The following is a 15,373-nucleotide window of genomic DNA, read 5'->3' as shown; positions in this document are numbered from 1 at the left end:
AATGCAAAGAAATTAACCTTGGATTGCAAAGATCTATGGTCCTAAAGTGTCAAAGCCAGAGACCCTCATCCTTTTGATTTGTAATGTGGTGCTTTGTCTCACTGTTCATTAGTGTTACAAGCACCTTCACTGTTTGCAACTACAGTAGGTACATTTATTATTGCACCAACAGAAGTTAACATAAGAAGGGCCATGCTGGGTCAGACCAATGGTCTGTCTAGTCCAGTATCCTGTTTTCTACCAGTGGCCGTTGCCAGATGCTTCAGAGAGAATGAACAAAGGAGGGCAATTTATCAAGTGATCCATCCTCTATCACCCAGTTCCAGCTTCTGGCAGTCAGAGGTTTAGGGACACCCAGAACATAGGGTTGCATTCCTGACCATCTTGGCTAATAGCCATTGATGGACCTATCCTTCATGAATTTATCTAATTCTTGTTTGAACACACTTATGCTTTTGGCATTCACAACATTCCCTGGCAATCCACAGGTTGATTGTGCGTTGTGAAGATGTACTTTCTTTTGTTTGTTTTAAACCCGCAGCCTATTAATTTAATTGGGTGGTCCCGGGTTCTTGTGTTAAGTGAAGGAGTAAATAAGACTTCCTTATTCGCTTTCTCCACACCTTTCATGATTTTATAGACCTGTATCATATGTACATCCCCCTTAGTCATCTCTTTTTCTAAGCTGAACAGCCTTGATCTTTTTAGTCTTTCCTCATTTGGAAGCCATTCCATACCCTTGATCATTTTTGTTGCCTTTCTCAGAGCTTTTTCCAGTTCCAGTATATCCTGGACAAAGTATTCAACATGTAGGCGCACCATGGATTTATGTATTGGCATTATGATATTTTCTGTCATATTATCTATCCCTTTCCTAATGGTTCCTGACGTTGTTGGGGTTTTTTGACAGCTGCTGCACGTTGAGAACTATCCACAAGGACTCCAATATCTCTTTCTTAAGTGGTAACAGCTGATTTAGACCCCATCATTTTGTATGTATAGTGGATCTGCTGTTTTCCAATTTGCATTACTTTGCATTTATCAACATTGAGTTTCATCTTCAATTTTTTTGCCCAATCTCACAGTTTTGAGATCCCTTTAACTTTTTGTAGTCTGCTTTGGTCATAACTATCTTGAGTAATTTTGTATTATCTGTAAACTTTGCCACCTTACTGTTTATCCCTTTTTCCAGATCATTTATGAATATGTTGAACAGCATTGGTCCCAGTACAGTCTTGGGGAACCCCTCTATTCTCTCCACTGTGGGAGAAAATGACCATTTATTCCTACCCTTTGTATCCTATTTTTTTTAACCAGTTACTGATCCATAAGAGGACCTTCCCTCTTATCACATGACTGCTTAGATTCCTTGAGATTCCTTGAGTGACCTTGTCAAAGGCTTTCTGAAAATCCAAGTACATCTTATCGACTGCATCACACTAATCCACATGCTTACCATCACCCTCAAATAATTGTAATAGAATGGTGAGGCATGACCTCCATTTACAAAAGTCATGTTGACTCTTCTGCAATATCATGTTTATATATGTGTCTGATCATTTTGTTCTTTACTATGGTTTCAACCAGTTTGCCTGGTATTGAAGTTAGGCTTACTGGGCTGTAATTGCCAAGATCACCCCTGGAGCCTTATTTGAAAATTGGCATTATATTAGCTACACTCCAGGACAGGATTACTGGACTAGATGGACCTTTGGTCTAACCCTGTATGGCCGTTCTTATGTTCTCAGTAGGATTTTACTTCTGATTTTTAAAAGATGTCTTTTTGTCTCTATCTATCTCTTTTCCTCTTTTATTTAGCCATGGTGACACTTTATTGGTCCTCTTGCTGTTTTTGTTTTGTTTGGGGTGTACATATAGTTTGAACCTCTTTTATGGTGGTTTAAATTAGTTTCCATGCAGCTTGCAGGCATTTCACTCTTGGGACTGTTCCTTTTAATTTCCATTTAATTAGCCACTTCCTTTTTTGTGTAGTTCCCCTTTTTGAAGTTAAATGCTACTGTGGCGTGTTTTTTTGGTATTTTTCCCTCCCTACAAGGATGTTGCATTTAATTAATTACGGTCATCGCTTTTACTCAGCAGTTCAGCTATATTCATCTCTCAGACCAGACCCTGTGTTGCCACTTAGGACTAAATTAAGAATTGCCTCTCTGCATGTGGGTCCCAGGACTAGCGTCTCCAAGCAGTCATTAGTGATGTCTCTAAAGTTTATCTCTGCATCCCATCCTGAGGTGACATGTGCCCAGTCAATATGGGGATATTTGAAATCCCCCATTATTATTGGGTTTTCTGTCCTTTGTGACCTCTCTAATCTCCCTGAGCATTTCACGAGCACTATCACGTCATGGTCAGGTGATTGGTAGTATATTCCTACTGCTATACTCTTATTATTCAAGCATGGAATTTCTATACACAAAGATTCTACGGTACAGTTTGATTCATTTAAGATTTTTATTATATTTGACTCTAAGCTTTCTTTCACATACAGTGTGCTCCCCCACCAGTATGACCTACTCTGTCATTCCTATGTATTTTGTACCATCGTATTACCATGTCCCATTGATCACCATTGTTCCACCAAGTTTCTATGATACCTATCTTATCAATATCCTCATTTAATACCAGGCACTCAAACTCACCCATCTTAGTATTTAAACTTCTTACATTTGCGAACAAGCACTTATAAAATTTGACAGTATTTAGTTGTTTGCCTTTGTTGTATGATTGAATGAGACTCGTTTGTTTGATAGTTTCTCTTCAGCTCCTACCTGTACTTTGTCAACTTCTATCCTCTTCACTATACTAGTATATAAAGTTTTCCTTTTAATAAATTGTCCCCTATTGGATGTGTCTGTCCAAACTATGCACCTGTTGGCCTCCCCCAGCCCTTCGTTTAAAACTGCTATATGACCTTTTTAATTTTACATGCCACCAATCTGGTTCCATTTTGGTTTAGGTAGAACCCATCTTTCCACTATAGGCTCCTCCTGTCCCAAAAGGTTCCCTGTTCCTAATAAACCTAAATCCTTCCTTTTGAACACCGTCTCATTCACGCATTGAGACCCAGCAGTTCTGCCTGTGTAACTGGCTCTGCACAGGGAACTGGAAGCCTGTTGGAGAATGCTACCATGGAGGTCCTGGACTTCAATCTCTTACCTAGCAGCCTAAATTTGGTCTTCAACGCACCTTTCCCTGTGTCATTGATACACACATGTGCCACAACCACCAGCTCCCGCCCGGTTCTGCCTGTCCACCTGTCTAGACGTCTTGAGAGCTCTGCCACCTCCACACCTGGCAGGCAATTCACCATGTGGTTCTCCTGGTCATCACAAACCCAACTATCTGTCTTTCTAATAATTGAATCCCCCATTACAGTTACCTGTGTCTTCCTGCTAACTTGGTTTCCTTCCCCTACCCCAGAGGTATCCTCAGTTCAAGAGGATACCATGACATCATCTGGAAGGAGGGTCCCAACTATGGGATCATTTCCTCTCTGTTCCAGCTTGATGTTCTCACTGATTTTATCCTTTCCCTTTTACCACTGATGTTCACTGATTTTATCTTTGAGCTGCCTAGATGCATGCATTTTATATGTAGTGTCATTAATTTGCAATGACTTACCCAAACTGCCTTCGTTAGCTTTTTGCCATAGCATTTACATGAAGACAACAAATTATTTCCCATTTAACTCAGTTGAAGGAGTTAAGATTTTCTTATAAGTGAATAGCATGACTATTCCCTCCCGCCCCTCTTGGTATGATGACATAGTAATTGTGCAGGCAACTGCAGCTATGAAAAGACTGTATTAAGAAACAGGATGGTTATGGTTTGCTGTCAGAACTAATTTTCCTGTTGACTTTTTTTTTTTTAAACAGGAAATTGAAGAACAAAGCTGCATATGTCTTAATTAGCTCTTCTGTTAAATTTCAAATTTTAAATATTGAATTTTAGTATAAGAAGATTGGGAATGGATAGTATTTTGTTCACAATTTTATTTGATGATCATAAGAGTTGGAAATATGCAAAACTCTGAAAAGAAATGCCCAGAACTGACTGGGATAGTGTCAATTAACGCCTACTTCTGTCTGGAAATATTTCACCTGCTAATATTAGAGGTAACTCCTACAACTACAAAGATCAAAGAGCATTTCTATCAGTTTGGTTTGACAGCGCTGCGTGTAGACTCAGTAAGTTAGTCAGCTTCTCCTTTCATTTGCATTTGTGTCTCACAGAGCAACAGGAGAGAAACTTTTTTTAAAGGAAAATATTAACCTACAAACATTAGGAGAAAGACTCCAAGGCAAAAGTAGTGCCTGAAACCATTTTGAACTCCATTTTCTCCCCCAGTTAGTTAGATTTCAAGATGTGGTGTGTTCTCCCCCTTTCTTCTCCCTGTTGAAGACTTTAGGCAGTATTGATTATGGTCCCATTTCAGGAAATTACTTACACACATCAATGGGACTGAAGCACATCTTTAAAGTTAAGCGCATTCCGAAGTGCTTTCTTGAACTGCAGCCTATGTAAATTCCTTCTCTCCTCTCCTCTCCTCTCCTTTCCTCTGTGTAGCATGGATTTTGTTTTAAGTGTATTTGGAATGCTTTTTATGACTTTACAAATAACTAGGAAAATAAGTTGTTTTTCCTCTTTGAAACACACTAGCATCTTAAGATCTCTATTTCTCTAATAGAAATCTCTATTTCTAAGCAAGATTTTTTCCTAACACACCTAAACCTTCTTGTCATTTCTGAGATATTACAGAATTGCAAAGTGGTGACTCGAATCCAGACTAACAGCTCAGATAATTAAATTTCCCTTTTCTAGCATTAATCTGATTTTAATCCATGTATGCTATCTAGCATGAGGTAGAGCTGAAGTGAGTAGAATGTGTTTTATGCAAGTCTTGTTTTGAGACTTCAAAAATAAGTGTGGAAAAAATAAGCTTTGTGTATTCCTCTGAATAACTACTGTGGGTAATATTGCTGTCAGCACGGAAGCCTGGAGGGTAACTTTTATGCCCACTCCCATGACTTTTTACCTGTTCTGCATAGGTATGTTTTGAGTGACCGACAGTGGCACCTTCTTCTAATGCCTGTTTATTTGAACAGGCAAAAGAAAAATATATGGGAAAAGGAGGCATCTTAAATAACAAACTAGCTTCCTGTTCCAGAAACCACTTCCTTTTAAATGTGTGCTTGTTACCTCCACTTACCTATGGCAGTGAGGCAGGCAAGTGTATAATGTTCCCATCTGTGGTGATCTCTTCTTTCCTGCTGCTGCAGCTTCTGGCCCAGGAATTTGGTCTTTCCTTCATTCAGCAGCAGTCAGCATGTTGACCCCATCCTGCTTCCCCCTCCTTGTCTAGTACTCAATGGCTAGGCTTCTCCGGAAAGGAGCAGCTGATTATAGAGGTAGCACTTTCTTTGCACTACCAATTCCCTTCGTCTTCCCACTCCACCCTCTGCACCATAGGACTTGCTGGCAGTCTGTGGGACCTTCAGCCCTAGTTGGCGAATCATTGATCTTAAGGATACCTCTAAGCTAATGCTTCTGAATGCAGCTGTGAAAAAACAAATAGAAAAGTTCTAGCACTTCTGTTCCAAAATGCCATCTGTCAACACTGGACTTGCACAGAACCTTTTTTTTTTGCTTCTTAAAGTCTGACCTACACTTTCGCCTTAATGAGATCTGCAAAAAACCCAAGGTTGAACGTTTTACTTCCATCTCTTCGAATTATCCAAGCATGAGATTTCAGATCACGGGAATGATGGGAAATCTGTAGTGTGTTTTCCTCAGAAGCTGAAACACTCGGGGGTAGATCTACACGTACGGTGGCGTGTTGAGTACAGACACTGCACATCCAACTAGCAAGGGTACAAATATCAGCATAAATGGTGAGGCGCAGCTAAGGCGAGTAGACGGCCCTCCACACTGGGGCCCCCATGTGTGTACCTCATACAACCCAAGCAGTGCCACCTACCTCTGCCCTGCCATTTTTAGCAGTGCAGTGTCCTGCTGCCTGCCTGCTGCGAGAGCCTATCTTCACTGCAGTGAAAGGCTCTGGCAGGAGGGAGGAAGCTTCTGGAGCCTTTCGCTGCAGCATGTAGCTACACATGTAATGCCTATACTCCGCACACCACCATAAGTGTAGACATAGCCTAGGAGAGGCTGCAGAGGGGTAGTCTATTCTCTCTCAGTTGGGCAATTTTGTGCAATTCTCTTCCCCCCTCCGTGTTTATTCATGAAAGTGTCATTTGTGCCTGTCGCTGATAACTTGCTGTCACAGTATTTGGTAGGAAATCTTGCTCTCTTCCACACCCACTCAGTCTGTTCCTATACCAAGCTGAGATTTTTCTTTTTAAAGTACGTTGTACTGTGAGGTCTGGGTTTCTGCTACAATAATACTTTGCATTAATATGGTGCTTTTCATCCTTGCAGATCCCCAAATGCTTTGGGCTAAACTGCCCCTTACCCGGCCATGTGCGGAAGTAAGGCACCTTCAGCATGGCCAGGTAAGGGCAGCACTGACTGCAGCTCCAGTGGAGTGAGGGAGAGAGTGGGCTGCTTGCCTGATGCTCCCTCGGTGAGGAAGCAGGTGGGCAGTGAGAGGAGCCGTGGCTGGGCATACTACTGGCCCGCCAGAGTAGCTGGCTAGGCACACCGCAGGGAGTAAGGTGCTCCCAAAGAGAAATTAAGTAACATACTTTCCCTCCCCCATACCAGTCACGTAGGGTAAATAGGGAGCAGAGAAGAGGCACAACTATTTCCTGGCGAAGCTAAACGTTTCCTTAAGTCAGGGATGGGCATGAGCATGAGCCTAGTGTTTCACTGTAGCCCTTGATAAAATACAAGTTGTAGATGTAGCAGTACTTGCAAGCTCCATCGTTTAAATGGCTCTTAGGGGACTGCATCCTTTTTTAAGTATGAATTTAAAAGTTCTAATAGCCATGGGTGTTTTTTCAAAGTGATGCTTGGAGATTTAGCTGTGTGACAATCCCTGAGACTTATCCTGCAGTGCTTGCTCAGGAGAAAATCTCATGGGATTCCATGGGAACTTTGCCTGAGCATTATTTATTATTGCACGTTCTAAAATGCCTGCCACCAGAGCGAGTAGTGCAGAATAAGGGCCATCAACAGGAAATGCACAACTGAATCCTCACACACTGCATATACATTGTGGTGGTATTGCCCAGTAATAAGACATCTTTACCTGATCTCACCTGGAATTATCATAGCTGCAAGCCACTGAAATCTTGTGTGAACCCCCAGTTTATGTATGTCACTACTGCTAATACTTGTAGCTGTTTCTTGTCAAAGTTTAAAATATGAAATATTCTCCTAACACTGATTTATGCTCAGAAAATGTAGCTGCTAAATCTGTTAGCTAAGCAGGTGGTTCGGCAGTCAGGATAAAGTGTGAATACAAAGATTATAGATTGGTTACTTTACTGTATCTCATTGTTGTTGACAGGTTTCATAGCAATATCGGGAAAAGTTCCACGATAGACCATGCCTGTCCCTCCCCCTCCAGCTCCTCCACCTCCCCCAACTCTTGCACTGGTAAGTTTCAACTTAGAAGTAGTCACATGAAATATAAATGTAAAATATTTGTTGTTACAGTGCACCATGTGGGTCCTATTTAAAGGGGCAAATTCTGGACCTTTGTGCACAGTCATGTATCTCGGACTCGGGTGAGGGATTCCCTCAGTGGTTGGAGAATGTACGCTTTGCAGGAATACAATCAGTGCTGCTACTCCTTCCCCCTGACTGACTGCATTACTGTCCGCACCTGCTCTGCATCCCCTTGCTCCCTCCATACAGGTCGGTTAGTCTAATATACGGTTTCTCAACCTGGGGATCATGGCCATGTTTCAGGAGGTTGTGACCACCTTCTCTATCATTACAGCTACATGGGAGGAGGTTCGTGAGACTTTTTCTCTGTTGTAACATGAGGCCATCCTATGGAGAAGGCTGAGAACCATTAGGCTAATGGATTGTCCTATTCGATGAACCAGTGGCTTTGATCCATCCCTGCCCCACTTCCCCTTTATGCTGCCGCTGAAAGCTATGCCACACAAAGGGTGCAGAGGCGTTCTGCTGTCCCCACTTCCTGGGAAACGTCCATGTTACTGAGCTGGCAAATCAGGAAACCATTTCAATGATCATTAAATGATCTCAAAACAAATTAGGTTTTGGGATCTTTTCTCAGCTGCGGTTTTGCAACGAAATGGATCAAAGAAGGGGAGAAACCTAATGCAACAAATTGAGTCTGAATGAGTAACATGTGTTTTCCGTCAATCATGAGAGGCTTTAGAAACGTCTGGAAAGTTGGAACTCTTATTTTGTATACCAATACAAAACATTTCTTCTCTTTTTCTAAACTTGTCATTACCCTTTCTGAATGCTGAGGTAATGCAAAAGTTACACTCTGAAAAGACAAAGCAGATGCAACTGAGGTTGGGAATCTTAAAACCTTGACTGGAAATCAGAAAGGCCTGTGATTTTTGAAGTGGAGGATCAACATTTTCCAGATAGATTTTAATGAAGAGAAAACAGTAGCCAAATGCTTAATTTCCATCCGTGGCATCCAGTGTTTGGATATGATGTACTTCAGTATGATTTTTTTTTTTCAAAAACTTCAATTTTTCTGTGCAAGTCCGTGGTGTGTATGGTTTGCTCTTGTTCATTCTCCAAAATAGCAACCTTTTTATTTTCTTCCATCTTTTCAATTATATTTTTAAATTGAGATTTCTAAAAAAGACAGATCTATCTTGGCTTCATATGTATCAAACATGGACTCTGAATGCTGGGTGGAAGAGAGGACTGTTTCAAATTAGACCAGTAGTGTGGCAATGGATCTTGAGTGCTGAAACAGAAGTAGATTTTTGGGGACCAGAATCTTTGTTTGCAAGGATAACTGCTTTTAGTGCCACGTTTGCAAGAAGGAGACTGTGACACGAAACTCATTTTGACTGCTTTGGGGTTAAAAACAGAGGTATCCATTTCTCCCCTTACTTCAGCAGGTTGCTGCAGTTTTATTCATATCTTTATTTATTGTTTCATTTTGCAGGCAAATACCGAAAAGCCTTCCTTAAACAGGTCTGAACAAGCAGGGCGAAATGCTCTCTTATCTGATATTAGCAAAGGAAAAAAGCTAAAGAAGGCTGTTACTAATGATAGAAGTGCCCCTATCCTAGATAGTAAGTACAATTCTGTTTATTTTAATGTATTTAATGAATGATGAGTTAATATGCAAAATTAGAGTAGTTTTTATAATCAAGAGGTGAAGAGATGCAGGGTGGTCAAGCAAAATAAATTATTGTAAAATGGTCAAATAATTTGCTATATTAATTCATGTATTAAATCACTTGAGATATCCATTACTGTTTATAAAGTGTGTATATTAATTTGTGTGCTAACTCTGGTAAGTCTATAGCAAAATGTAATTGGCACAACTAAGTGTAGTGGTGGGGAATGGGGGAAAAAAGTGTCTTCCTTTCGAGTTTCGCAGTACATGCTTATTTTAAAGGCAGACTGCAGTGATTTTTTTAAGTACTTCTTTAGATGGCTATAGAAAAATATTCTTAATTTCAAAGCCGTATCTAAAAATATCTTCACCCACCACTGATATGAAATGGTCGGCTGTTTTAATAATTACAAAAGGAACCGCATCTTGATGTCAGGACAGGATGATGAGAGCTGCTGGTATACAGATAAATGCAGATAACTGGCTCTGTGGATGAAGGGAAAGCAGTGGACGTGTTGTTCCTTGACTTTAGCAAAGCTTTTGACGCAGTCTCCCACAATATTCTTGCCAGCAAGTTAACGAAGTATGGGCTAGATGAATGGACTATAAGGTGGATAGAAAGCTGGCTAGATTGTCGGGCTCAACAGGTAGTGATCAATGGCTCCATGTCTAGTTGGCAGCCGGTATCAAGTGGAGTGCCCCAAGGGTCGGTCTTCGGGCTGGTTTTGTTCAGTATCTTCATAAATGATCTGGAGAATGGTGTGGATTGCACCCTCAGCAAGTTTGCAGATGACACTAAACTGGGAGGAGAGGTAGATATGCTGGAGGGTAGAGATAGGATACAGAGGGACCTAGACAAATTGGAGGATTGGGCCAAAAGAAATCTGATGAGGTTCAACAAGGACAAGTGCAGAGTCCTGCACTTAGGACGGAAGAATCCAATGCACCGCTACAGACTAGGGACCGAATGGCTCGGCAGCAGTTCTGCAGAAAAGGACCTAGGGGTTACAGTGGAAGAGAAGCTGGATATGAGTCAACAGTGTGCCCTTGTTGCCAAGAAGGCCAATGGCATTTTGGGATGTATAAGTAGGGGCACAGCGAGCAGATCGAGGGACGTGATCGTCCCCCTCTATTCGACATTAGTGAGGCCTCATCTGGAGTACAGTATCCAGTTTTGGGCCCCACACTACAAGAAGAATGTGGAAAAATTGGAAAGAGTCCAGCGGAGGGCAACAAAAATGATTAGGGGACTGGAACACGTGACTTAGGAGGAGAGGCTGAGGGAACTGGGGATGTTTAGTCTGCGGAAGAGAAGAATGAGGGGGATTTGATAGCGGCTTTCAACTACCTGAAAGGGAGTTCCAAAGAGGATGGCTCTAGTCTGTTCTCAGTGATAGCAGATGACAGAACAAGGAGTAATGGTCTCAAGTTGCAGTGGGGGAGATTTAGTTTCGATATTAGGAAAAACTTTTTCACTAGGAGGGTGGTGAAACACTGGAATGCGTTACCTAGGGAGGTGGTGGAATCTCCTTCATAGAAGTTTTTAAGGTCAGGGTTGACAAAGCCCTGGCTGGGATGATTTAATTGGGGATCGGTCCTGCTTTCAGCAGGGGGTTGGACTAGATGACCTCCTGAGGTCCCTTCCAACCCTGATATTCTATGATTCTATACACCCAGGATGGGTGGTAGAAGCAGTCTGCATTCCACAGGTACCACTGGCCCTTTGGCTCTGACTAGGTGTCTGTATTATATGGATGGAAACACTAAACCAAAGAGAAGATCCAGAAAAATATTTAATTTGCCTAAAAATATCTGGTAAAAGCATGTACTTTTCCCTGAATCTCTGATCTTCCTGTTACAATGCTTTAAAATCTAATCAGTCTGATAACATTTAATATGAAACAATTACATATTTATGTACAAGTTATCTTAAAAATATCTCCTGAATTATTTAATAATGTTCTACTTTTGATCAAGTGCATGGAAATGCTCTTTAAATCCCATTACAGTCTTTCTGTAATGCACTAAAAGTCTCTGCACAACAAGACAAAAATATGTGCAGTGTTGGGATAGTGCCCAAGTTGAGTCCTTATTTATGAATTGACCTTAGTATCTCTAAGCAAAATCTTAGCCAAACTTCCGAATCCGAACCTGGGAAGTGTCGCTCTGATGCGTGCAGTTGCATCATGCTGAGGTGACTCCTATGACTTACCTAGCTAGACATTTTTGTTCCATGCATGCAGAGGTGCTAACAGGCTACTTCACCTTGAATAAATATGTGCTAACAATATGTGTTCGCATCTGTTCCACCTTGTATTTTGTTGGGATGCTCTGAGTATCTGTCCCAAATCTGAAGAAAAGCTCTGTGTAGCTTGTTCGCTTGTCTCTCTCACCGACAGAAGTTGGTCCAATAAAAGACATTACTTCTTTCCAGTCTGGGGACAGAAATGCTGTGTGGCTCAACCTGCTAGATAGTGTTCTGATGCACTGTAGCAACTCAGTTGCATGACGGGCTACCTGTGCTGGAAGAGGTGCTCCATCCAGTTGAGCTGCTGCAGTGCATCAGAACTCCACTTGGCAGATGCAGAGGAGCCTGGAAAAGCACCATTCCTAAGGACTCTGGGAAGGTAGGAGAGAAACAGGAAAGAGGATCAAGGGAAACAAAAGCCCGTCCCTTTAGTAGGTCATGGGGCCACTGTCTGATGACAGAAGGCATTTCACAGCCAGATCAGCTGATGGGAAACACATTGACAGACACTCAATCCGGACTTCCAAGGTGGGGGTGTAGAAAAATACAGCCTCGGCTAGCCCAGCATGTTTTAACCCTGGATTTTAACGGGAAGATGACTGAAGAACACCAAAGCACTAAAAGGAATGAGATCTCATAAAAGTGAACCAGAAAAAACAAGCAAAGCAGATCTAGGGCCGTATTCAGCAGGGTGCCTAATTTTAAGCAAGTGTGTATTCCCACTGAAAGCTAGACACATGTTTCACTACGCTGCTGAATTGGAGCTATCATGGCAAGGCAATCAATGGGGATGAAAGGTAGATTAAATAGTAATGTTAAAGGTGATGGGATCTATTTTCTTGTTTGCATGAGTTAGTAAACTATGAAAGATTAAAGTCTTATAGCATCCGATGAAGTGAGCTATAGCTCACGAAAGCTTATGCTCAAATAAATTTGTTAGTCTCTAAGGTGCCACAAGTACTCCTAGTCTTATAGCAGGAACTCTCCAGAGGTTTACACCCTAAGCGAGTCAGAGCTGAATTTGGCCCAGTGTGCCTAACAAAGGGGAAGGGTGCAAGTGAGCATTTCTCCATAAATGCATCTTTTCTCTTTAAGAGAGAGACTACTGAATAGTGTGTCTCATTCACAGACCTGAAAACCCTTTACAAAAGATGGGAAATACCATTTTCCCCTTTTTAAAAAAATTGTGGAAACTGAGGTGCAGAGAAATGACTTGCTCAGGTTCACATGGTATCAGTGACAGAGCAGGGAACAGAACCTAGGTCTCCTGATTTCCCCATCCTGTGCCCTGCTCATTGCACCATGCTGCTCTAAAGTAGTCCCTTGCCTTTATTTAGCCCCAGGAAAATACTTTCATGTGCCATTTCAGTTACTGTGTCAATATTTGTCATGGTCAGAGTAGAGAGAAGCATTTTTATATTATGACCTGTTCCGCCTGTTAGAAAAACAAGCTAAAATCCATTCCTAGGCCTTCCCAAAACTATCTAAAAACAAATCACTGATCCCTTGAGGGGCTTTGTTCAATATGTATTTGTGGCAGCAACCCCATTGGTGACTGAGGTTTGTGCAAATTCCAAGCCTCCAGATTGGACAGACCACCACCAGGAAGGACAGGTCTTCCATCTATAACCAAGCCTATAAATCTGGGGAAGGTGGAGAAGGATTAGGGACCAACGGCGTGGGGAAAAATGGAAGCCCAACATTAAAAGTGTGGCTGAATACCACGTGGAATTCTCAACACCCCAACCTATTCTAGTCCCAACTTCTGCTTTGTGCCTACTTCATAATCCTGTGGTCCAAGACAGCTACAAGGAGAAGGAGAGGCTATGAAAAATACTGGCTATGTTTTAAAATTTCTGATTTTTGTTTCAACAGAACCCAAAGGATCTGGTGGCGGCGGCAGTGGTGGAGGAAGTGGCGGAGGAGGAGGTGGTGGCGGTGGTGGCTATGGCGGAGGTGGACCACCTGGCTTAGGAGGCCTGTTTCAGTCAGGAATGCCAAAGCTCAGATCTGCAGCAAATCGAGATACAGGTAAGGAGGATTTCCCAGATCTGTGAATTCAGTCAAGAATCTTAAAAGCTTTCTAAACGATAAATTTACAAAAACTTTCATACAAGAGTAATAAAATAATGCAAGAGTTCTTTGGCTTAGGGAATACCTCCAAACATATGTAAACAAAATACAACTAAAATATCATTAAGGGGTTAACTTTAAACTCTCACACACAGTAAACTCTGAGGAAAACCAGCATTCGCTCTTGTGCCTCAGTATTTCAGTCTCTATAGCAGGTACGGTCATCCATTGAGTAACTAGGGACAAGGAAGGGAGTTAAAAAAAACAAACACAGTTTCAGACTTAAATTTGGCTTTGTGTGTTTCATTCTTAGTGCTATGTTTTATAGGGATATTTGTGGGGGAGAAGTTAAATTCCTTCCTTCCCCCACTCCTGAAGGTATTACTGAGAAATAAAAATCTCGGGGATTGAGACCTCACCTGTGGTGTACAGTAATAAGGGCCAGATCCAGTCCCTTACTCTGTGTGTGCGCACCCTCAAAGTGTAGTATCCAGAGGATCCCAAGCTCGAACTCCCTTAAGCCCTAGAGAAACTGGCCTCCTCTTAAACTGGAGAGCCCATTTAACCCCATGGGGGCATAATTTACCTGTTAAGGTATGTGTCAAACATCCCATCTGGCTGCAATGCAAGCTGTCAGCAGCAGCATAGAATCATAGAATATCAGAGTTGGAAGGGACCTCAGGAGGTCATCTAGTCCAACCCCCTGCTCAAAGCAGGACTAATCCCCAATTTTTTCCCCAGATCCCTAAATGGCCCCCTCAAGGATAGAACTCACAACCCTGGGTTTAGCATGCATGCATTAGCTGGATATACACACTTTTTTGCGTTTCACAGGTTTTCAAAGGAGTTGCCCCATGGAACAAAGCAGATTCTTCGGCGGGCAACATTTATAAAATTGGGGATTTGCCAATTGTTGAGGAAGGTTGGGCCCTAGTGATTATTGACATGAGAGGATATAATGGCTCCACCTAAATGTGTACTTAGGATGCTGTTAATGGCCTATGCTCATTATAGATCTAACTTAATCTTTCAGCACATGTTGACACAAACACAGACTTTCAGAGGTGGTTTTATCTATGTTAGCCTGTGCTGGGAACTCTTCTTAATCCAAAGGTTCCCGGCATAATAGGCCAGTGTTTCTTCAATTGCAAAACTCCTCTTCCAGAGAAACACAAGCAAATCCATAAAAAATAGATATTGGAAGAAGGGAGAAATGGGAGAGTTTTTTTCTGGATTACTTTCAAGTCCTCTTCCTTTTGCTGAATTCTAGTGATCAAATATTGATTGAAAGTTAAGACGCTTCTGCTCACATGTTGAAAACCCTAAATCATTGTTCTTCACGGTTTTTCCAAGGAGAATTTCTTCCCTCTATGCTGTTAATGTTTGCATCAGGGAAGCCTGAAAATAAATCCTATTATATCATTAGCAATGGTCCATAATAGCTCTAGTCCAGTGGTTCTCAACCAGGAGTATGTGTACCACTGGAAGTACATCAACTCATCTAGATTTTGCCTAGTTTTACAACAGGCTACATAAAAAGCACTAGTGAAGGCAATACAAACTAAAATTTCATACAGATAATGACTTGTTTATACTGCTCTATGTACTTACATTTCAGTGTATAGTACAATATTTATATTCCAGTTGATTTATTTTATAATTATGTGGTAAAAAATGAGAAAGTAAGCAATTTTTCAGTAACAGTGTGCTGGGACACTTTTCTGATTTTTTGTCTGATTTTTGTAAGCAAGTAGCTTTTAAGTGAGGTACAACTTGAGGGTACGCAAGAC

The 15,373-nt window shown here is 41.6% G+C and overlaps 1 protein-coding gene across 2 annotated transcripts in view; it reads left to right on the top strand.

Annotated features, from left to right (window-relative positions):
* Positions 1-15,373, top strand: part of WIPF1 (WAS/WASL interacting protein family member 1) — a 99,959-nt gene that overhangs the window by 49,204 nt on the left and 35,382 nt on the right. For both annotated transcript variants that reach the window (XM_084642996.1, XM_084642995.1), the window contains 3 exons: positions 7,487-7,575; positions 9,086-9,215; positions 13,386-13,541. In XM_084642996.1, the coding sequence (XP_084499122.1) occupies positions 7,525-7,575; positions 9,086-9,215; positions 13,386-13,541 (337 nt within the window). In that variant the 5' untranslated portion in view covers positions 7,487-7,524. The remainder of the gene's footprint in view (positions 1-7,486; positions 7,576-9,085; positions 9,216-13,385; positions 13,542-15,373) is intronic.

Source organism: Lepidochelys olivacea, assembly GCF_965140295.1.
Source record: "Lepidochelys olivacea isolate rLepOli2 genome assembly, chromosome: 11".
NCBI lineage: Eukaryota > Metazoa > Chordata > Testudines > Cheloniidae > Lepidochelys > Lepidochelys olivacea.
Note: the sequence above shows the minus strand (reverse complement) of the source record. Positions and strands in the feature narration are given on the sequence as shown.